Raw genomic sequence first — 9105 nt, forward strand, 5'->3', positions numbered from 1 at the left:
TACAAGTTAAAGGTTAAATTGAAAAAAATAGATCCTTGCTTCAAATTTTAATGATTCACTCATGTTATAACAAAAAGACATTTCCTGGTGCAAGATCTTAAAACCACCCCTTCCACCTACAATATCGAGTACAGTGCCATGTGCAACGTATCTGTAATCACGTAACCTTGCCTAACAGATTTGTTATCGTCTGCCAGACAAAGTATCAAATTATGAATACCAAAATATGAATTCTAGTCACGCGAAAGAAACTATATCTTACAGTAAAAGCTTTTCTTTTTTCATGAAGGTAAGGCATTTGTCCTGATTAATGTAGTGTCTCCAATATGTGAGCGGAAACAAATCAATTATATGCTCTTAAACATGTTTAAAGTATGATAGCTTTATAAAATAAAGGTGCTTAAAGATATTCCATCTAAATATACCTTTAATTTTTTTCTATTTCCTATCTCAATCAGTAGTTGTAGGCATAGTCTGTTAAACTATACTGGTACATATCTTAAATAAAATGTTGATAAATTTCCATCTTATATTTATCTATCTTTTCAGCCATTGAAATAGATTTTTGTTATCACAAGATTATGCTTTATTCAAAAAAGTAAACCGATAATTCAGCAACTCCTCGTATCTATTCAATTATTTGAACTTTTACAATTGAACACATGTGTTGTTAAATATAGTAATAATTAAATTTTCTATCACAAATAATTAAGTCCAAAAGTTTTGACAAGATGTGTTTGTACTCAGAGTTCATAGTTGGCAATTTCGAATACCAACGGTTAATCGAAACAAAAAAATAAAACTCTTTGAATATTGACTGGCCACTCCTGGTAAACAATGATTGAAACTCATTGATAATTAATTGGTACTCTGCTGCCTCATAACGGTTAACAACAAGTCAACTAAAAGCCATTAATCTGTGCTAATCACAACGTTTTGTTTTCGTTTTCTAAAATGTTTCAAAATATTTTCATTGTAGGGAATTGTTGATATTCTTTATTCATCTCAAACAGCCCCATACCTATCTAAATCTATCTAAACTTATCTAAATCGACCGAAAACTATTCGAATAGATTTTCAATATCTGAAATAATTTCATTTCAACGATATAGTATACGTACGCAAAGTACTTGAAAAGTCATCATTGTATTCAATTTGAGGTTTTCTCAATTTCTTTTGACATCGTTAACCATTCCATTGGGAATATGCGTAACCAAAGTAAATAATGTCCAATGATCCTTCGTGTAAAGTTTAAATAATTTGGCTAATAGGTTAGTTACAAAATAGCAGCTAAGGTATTATGATATTTGGAACAGTAATCAATGGAACCAAGATTCTAGCGGGAATCAAAGGAATGTGATCGAGGGACAAAGACCAGACAAACACAACAAAGAAAACAAAATAACAGAAATAATACAGCAGTAACAAAAGAAAATGAGCAACTCTGACTCCACTAAAAACTGGAAGCATAGACCAGGTGCACCGGTAGAGTAAGCGCCATCTGCTTTTCTAGAAAAACCGACGAGTTAAAAAGTCAAGTCCAGGGTAGACGAAAAAGGAAGGGAAAACCATGACACATGAACAAATTAGTTTTCATGATGCAGATGGATGTACCGTAACGATCCACGAGTTGACGACTATAAAACTTATGTAGTCCTGTTTCAAAAGCCTAACTGTAAGTTGTCTAGCGTGATACAAAATGTGAGCATAGTTAAGGCAAGCTCTGGCATAACGTATATGTTGTGATATGACAACTCCGTGAAGTAATAATGCTTGAATATTTTGCTAATGCTTTAGTTCTATAAAGCAATATAAGAACGTAAAATGAAACCACATTTTTTCCATTTAAAAAACGATTATCATTATCAATTCTTAATTAGTATGAATTAAAAGGTGAAACTAAGTGCTTGTTTTACAAATACTATTCAATTTCATTATTTCTGGATGAGAATTTACATAGCCTGTTGAATGACTCAAATTAATTCTGTTAAAAGCATGTTTCTTGAGCAATGTTTCAAAATTGCTATTGATTTTAATTCTTAATGTGAGTTTAATGATCTTTTGTATAAACTTGCAAATAGTGGAAAAAATCGGTAAAATTCATTTGATTTCACAGCCAATTGTTTCTTTTAAAATGCGCTCAAAATGTGCTCCTCTTGGTTATGGTACTTCAGGTCAGAACACTACTGTATATGGTTAAAGAGTATCCACAGTGACTGGCGTTCAAAACACTCTCAAGACACCTCAGACAGCTGTAACTTTGAACCCGTGTCATAATTTAGCTCAACAAGATTATCTCGAATAAATCTCCTGGTCAACAGGGGCGTCTCCTGTTTTTAATTGGCTGAGCGTATATAATGTTATTTGCTTCAATAAGATATAAAGATTCAATCAATAAATACATTTAGTATTTATATTTTTTCGAAGTCCTTGTACTACCTTTCGACACAAAAATTCAAAAATTGAGTTAGTTAAGAAAATTCCAATTCTCTGCTTAATTCAAGTATTATCCATAGCCATCGCTTGTGTCCTGGCTCTATATGTTAGCGATCCTAGGGACGCTTATAATAGAGGACAGGGACCCATATATTAGATAGCCTTCTCAGAAAATGGAAGAATCATGAAAAATCGGGACGAATCATGAAAGGTCTGGAAAATTAGAAAATTTCAAACTTAACGCGACATTATTCGATTGAATTATATCGGGAAATTTCGAGTGGGATATCTGCATCATTTATTACGGGAGGCGAACGTCTGTCGTTTGTGTAAACCTTGATTTGAAAGATACAAAATAGCTAGGTGCAAAATAAACTAATGTTACTCTTTTTATTGAGTGGTTTATATAGCTTGTTGTTTAATATATTAGCACATTTTTCTGCTATGCCAAATCTATCATAATCGATAAACTAAATTTACATTTTTAAGGGTATATGATTCAAAAGGGACGACTATAATCGTTATGTTAAGTCAGTCATCGACTTAAACAGACCTTCACATTTTGTACGTATTGTTCCTTAATGTTTTTTCTTGGAAGGTCTTGTTTTCCCAAGGTTGAAAAAGTATAATTACTAATTCACCTGACTTCAAAACCCATGACGTAATCACGTATAATGGGGCTTGGGTTTTGTGGTCATTGCGAGACATGAAAATAAGCTTCATTGGTCAAGACCATATTATTGGTAAGAAATAAAATCATCTTGAGGTCAGAGGTGGACTTCGGTTGAAGAAAATAAAACATACAACTGAAGAACTGTTCAGTATTATCATTTACATTGCCTTGTAGTAAATGTGGTTTAATATTATGTTGTTGCTGATAGTTGTTCAGTATGCCTTATTTTTTGATTATTCATAGGGGATTCAAAACTTTTAAAAAGGTCTTTGTATGTTTTGTTTTGCTTCCTTATTTTTATTTTTGTTTTTTTTTTACTTTCTATAAATTCATATTCCTCTCTTTGTAGAACTGGTCAAGAAGCCATGAAGGTACTTTTGATCGTGCCCCTAATAGGGCTGGTCTATTCAGCGCCTCTGGCCGAGGACAATATTGAAAAGAGCCCAATAGGTAAGTCATTTCAAAAACTTAAACCAAACAATTAAATAACGTTCGTTTGAATACATTCTTATATGTTGTTAAAGAAAATTGTTTTAATCTCAGTTTACTCACAAAAAGAAGATTTTATAAATACTAGATATAAACTATTATGAATGCATTAGACATTTGATGAACTCAAAATTCAGACCTGGAATAACAACCATTTTTATACCTCATACCGCCAGTTGGAAATTACTATTGGTCCGCTAGCCCGTCTCTAGTAAAATCAGCCACGGTCCAGCAAAATGCTTTAATGCACCGGTCCGGTGGTCGTGGCGAACTTTCTTAAATGTTCCCGGGATTAGTTATTTCTTAATTCCAGTCATTTAACGCTTAAGGTATTTGAGAGGCGTTCTTCAAACATTCTTCAATATTGGTCAATGTCAAAGTAAACCAAATCGGAAACTTTTCAGCCATTCTCGTAACACAAACATTAGTATTTGGAGTGCGGTGAATAACCAAGTAGTTCCGAATGAAAGTACACCAAGGTAAACATGTGACGGCACTTTGAAAGGGGATCGAAACCTATCACTCAAAGACGATCCTCCAATAAACTAAGGAAACAAAATAAGGTGAATGACTGGACGAAGAGGCGCCGAACATGTCAGAGCCGCTAGGTCAATGTCTATACATGGCTTCAATAACAAGTTAATCAATGAAAGTTTGCAGCCTTTCAAGTTTTAAGATCATATTTTCTGTGGTCTTCAAAATTCCCATTAGCTGGTATTATTTCCATTTATTTATTTAAAAATTATCTTCTGAAAATATCCAGACTTCATAGCAATAAAAAAATACAAAATTGAATGAGTTGTAACTTTTATCAAATACAAACACCTTGTGTTATTCAGATCAAGGTTCTATCAAAACTGTCTATGAAATCAGATCTAGTGTCTTGCTTGCGGGTCTAGGTAATGTTTTTGTATACTATACCGGTGGTCTGGACAAATATCTAATTTCAATCCCTGTACCATGTTACATACAAAGCATAAACAAAAGAAATACCAATGTCGTAAGCAAGTATAACGCTGCAATAATAGATGCATTTAGATCTTATATATAAGCATTTAAAATGACCCAAATAACAGTTCGCAATATACAGTAACATCCCAATATTACGCAATACACTTCACAACCATTAAAAAACAACTTTCATTAAAATTAAGGATTAGGTAAATAGTTGATATCGATTAATTACATGATATGAATTACGATAAAAAAAAAAACATGGCAAGCTTGAGTGTTAGACAGTGATTAAACAAGTTTTTTCCATTCTATGAATGTAAACAACGATATTAATCTGCTTACATAAATAGTGTTCGGTGTTATACAATTTGTGTTAGCAATAAACATTAGTGAGAGTATGATTGGCGATATCAAAATTTCTTTCCTTATGTTAAACCATAATTTTTGTAATTATTTAAGGGAAGTCATTAATTAATGTAATAAGCACGACAGGAGGCACTTTTTATACTTGGCTTTAGTCCTCCTAAGTGCATAAGTGTTTGAAGCGTGAATTTGTTTGTAATCAGTTCAATATCCTCTGCAGACCGATAACCGCATCCTAATTCACTAGGTATTACTCCGCTTACCTATAGGCTGTGCTATACATTATGTGAAACATATCACAAGGCATGAGCACTACTCATTATTAATTCGCGAAACAAATACCTCAAGAATGGGAAATACCGATCATATATTTATGTACGCTAATTTTCTTATTCATTTAAATATAGAGACGTATAAAGTTATTGATTTTTAATATCAAAACTCGACATTTAATTAGTCCTAGGAAGGTGACAACACGACAACATACTCAGGAAACCCAATAATGGTTTACTTGTGATAAGGTATCATTTGGTCGCAACTATATAACAACATAAATAGTTATGAAAAACTTTTCATACTTAACATCATTTTATTACAGTATTTATAACAGTAAAAATAGTATATATTCACAGCTAGACAATGAGTGAAGCGCTCACTTTTCTTTGTCGCTTTTTTGTCAGAGTATTCTCGATACTCCTTTATTTCAACTCACTGTTGTTTTTGACGTTCATCTAAACACGATCAATAGATGTGTGACGTAAATTTACACTTCAGACAAATCGAGAATATGTCATATTGGTAAAAATACATTCCGAAACATCGATAAAAAATTAAAATTAAAAAAACATCAAAATCAAATCATATTGACGAAACTTTATTACAGACGAAAGAGGCGATCTACATACATATATCCTGCAACTGAGCTTTCTATTATGTAGATAAATAGTGTCGAATAGCGCAAAGCCTTATTCCTCCACTGCATAGTATCATCTCCTAGTTACTTTATCAATTATGAGCAACGTCAAAAACCGGAAACTGGTAACAAGTTTAAAGGTGCCCTTGTCAACCGCTGCGCTTAAAGATTGCTGACGAAAATAAACTATTTTGGAAAAATTTTGCATGTTTTATTTAGAAAATGTGGTTGCAGGATAATAACAATAACGAACATTGCCGAAAATATCACTACATTAATTTGTACTCGCATCGAAACAGTCAGATTAGCATTGGGAACCCTCGCAATCTGACTGTGATTAAAGCCCGTCAAATTTGATATTTTTCCGGCAATATACATGTATTGTATATGTACATGATGTAGGAAACAGAATGAAATACAATAATATATAAAACATGAAGATAAAGAGAAATAAATAGCGTGAAAAAAAGTTATAGCACTTGTAAAACAAACTCCCAACAAAAAACCCTAAAGTGATATCAGGTGCTTCAAATTGGGTAAAACTAGAATAATATAACATTCTTTTACAGTACATACGTAGGAAAGTTAATTAGTATTTAGTATGCGCAACATCTAGCTCAAAAAAAAGATTGTTTACTTATTTCATGTTAGCCATGTCATCAAAATATGAACAGTTGATTTTTTTCATTTTAGTGAAACGCGCCATGGAGACAATAATGTTTGGAAACCAACAAAACTCAAACAAACAGGTCAAGAAAAGTGATCCTAGCGTACCATTGAGGGATATTCCGGATGTCAAAGGTCCAGTTTTAGCAGACAACGGTGGATCAGTGCATGCAGAAGCTGCAGAGGATCTTCCTGAAACAAAACCGGACAACTCCTTTGAAATTGAAAACGACAAAGAGACTGAGAATAAAGAAAAAGAATCAACTGAGAACCTCTCAACTGAAAATGAAGAAAAACCTGCATCCAGCAGTGAGGAGATCTCTCCTGAAAACCAGGCAGCCATTGACGAGTTAACAAAGAGTGCCAACGACAACAGTAAGGAGAGTTCTGAAGATCAACAGTCCAGCGAAGACAATCTTTCTGGTGGCGATAGCTATGGTAGGTTTAAAATTCACATCTACTTATTTGCGAACAAAATGCTGATCAAATACTTTCTTATGATGGATAATTAATGTTCAGTATATTGCTATTTGTGTCTTTGATTTATTGCAGTAAAGCATATGATAGGTATAACTGATTATTTTTTTATGAAACTTGGATGGTCTTTTATTTTCATTTGCACATAAACTAGATTTTTTCGATTAAATTCGAATTTGATATCTCCTAAGGGTTATTTGTTGTTCAGAAGACACCTTTTGTTCCGTATTCAGAGCTAGACTAATGCCTTGAGACCAGTCAACCAAAGGCGAGTATTATAAAGTTCTCTATAATTCAATTCTTGATCAAATGATTCCAACAAATGAAATTAAGGACAAAAGACAAAAAATGAGTGCTTTAATGCTCGAAAAAGAAATTGTAAAATTAACCACAATTGAATCATTGAAAAATAACTAGTTTGAATTAATTTGATAAGCATAAAAATTATTCTTTGCAGATAACTACGACCTGTTCGAACTATATAAAGAATACCAAAATATGCTCTCACAGCGTCCAAGGTACAATTACTACTATGACACATATCGACGACGTCGACGAAATGCCAAGAGGAAGCGTACATTTATGGGTAATCTTAGAGAATCTGTCATAAAAAGAGGCCACAGAACAAAAAGGGATCTAACATACCCTGATGAAGCTGACTTGTACGCTCCATACTATTATCCTGAAGTACCATACGCAGATTCTGACATTTATGGAAGATATGGACTACCGTATGAAACGGAGGAGGAGCCAACATTGGAAGATATCTTAGCAGAAAGCAATATGCCTTACCAGTTTGATGAGCCATCGGTGTATGAATATCGCCCTTTACGATACGAGGAGAACGAAGAACCATATGTACCAGTAAAAAGACAAGGCATGCTTAGCTTTGTGCCAGGAAATAGAAAGAGGTCATCGTATTTTTATCCCGTAAACGAGGAGCCTGAGACTCACTTTGGTGCTTTCATTCCAAACAAACGGGAATATTTCGATACCTACGGGAGTCTTGTCAGAGCCGCTCGGCTTTTAGCAGCTCGTGACGAGGAGCGCAATGCACTGCAGGTAAAGCGCTGTATAAGGATTTCCTTCAACGTATTTTTGATCATAGTATTTCAATACGATTACTTTAGTGTATTTGTCATGATTTGCTAATTGATACAAACAAAAAATGGTAAAAAATCGTGTTTTGTTGTTGATGTAGTCACAAAACTTTGTAAACTTAAATTCGATCTCCATGATGTTGCTACTAAAACATGTCAAAAATTTATCTTTCATGTAAAAAAAGACACAAGACTTTTCGGAATTTCAAACGCGACAATTCCTTCGTAATTTTATTTTTTATGTAGTTAACATTCCACAACGGACACATCATTAGCGTAAACATCAAAACACATATCTGTGATATTTCACACTTATTCAACGTATCTTAGTTTTGATATTGTATTTCATAACTTTTTATTGCAGGGTTATGACGATTGGTACAAGCGTTGATTATAGACTGTCATGGTTGCATCTTATCACTTTGAAACAGTCAACAACTTGTGATATAATGGTTTAACCGTATCAGTAAGAAATATGATATATAATGTAAACGATTAAAAGACATGGGAACATTTATTATTATTGCTTATTGTCAATACTGTTATTTGTGTTCCATTAGTTTTGTTGAATCTATTACCTCAACATAAGGCATGTCAAGTTGTATACGAATATAAAAGTATAAGTTGGTTAAAGTTTTTATTATTCTATTTTTGTCCAAAACTGTGAAATAAAGTATTGTTTTGTATAATTTTGTTCTACCTTACACAAGCTTAATGAAATAAAAGCAGAGTGAATAACAGTATTTTTACCAGCATGTTCAATGCTATCATTCGTGTTTTGTTATCGCTAGACTTACTCGACTCTATTTGTTTTACCAGCATGTTCAATGCTATCATTAGTGGCTTGTTATCGTTCAACTTACTCGACTCAATTTGATTATGAAATTGTTTAAGTGTGCTTTTAAAACTACGCAAATTTGCAAAAAAATGATCGCTTGATTAAACAAATTATCGTTATCATTACTCTGTGTTCAGTTGAGTGTACTTAGCTTTCCACTTACAGTTATTAGTGTTATACCTAAAGATACCACGGA

General features: G+C 33.1%; 1 protein-coding gene across 1 annotated transcript in view; it reads left to right on the top strand.

Annotated features, from left to right (window-relative positions):
- Positions 1-8811, top strand: part of LOC148614017 (uncharacterized) — a 32683-nt gene extending 23872 nt beyond the window's left edge. Inside the window, exons 2-5 of the mRNA XM_088587759.1 lie at positions 3459-3559; positions 6522-6932; positions 7429-8033; positions 8436-8811. Of these exons, the coding sequence (XP_088443885.1) occupies positions 3475-3559; positions 6522-6932; positions 7429-8033; positions 8436-8462 (1128 nt within the window). The 5' untranslated portion in view covers positions 3459-3474 and the 3' untranslated portion in view covers positions 8463-8811. The remainder of the gene's footprint in view (positions 1-3458; positions 3560-6521; positions 6933-7428; positions 8034-8435) is intronic.
- The last annotated feature ends 294 nt before the right edge of the window (positions 8812-9105 follow it).

This window comes from Perna viridis, chromosome 6 (genome assembly GCF_037379345.1).
Source record: "Perna viridis isolate PV_CMFRI_1.1 ecotype Kerala chromosome 6, ASM3737934v1, whole genome shotgun sequence".
NCBI classification, from domain to species: domain Eukaryota; kingdom Metazoa; phylum Mollusca; class Bivalvia; order Mytilida; family Mytilidae; genus Perna; species Perna viridis.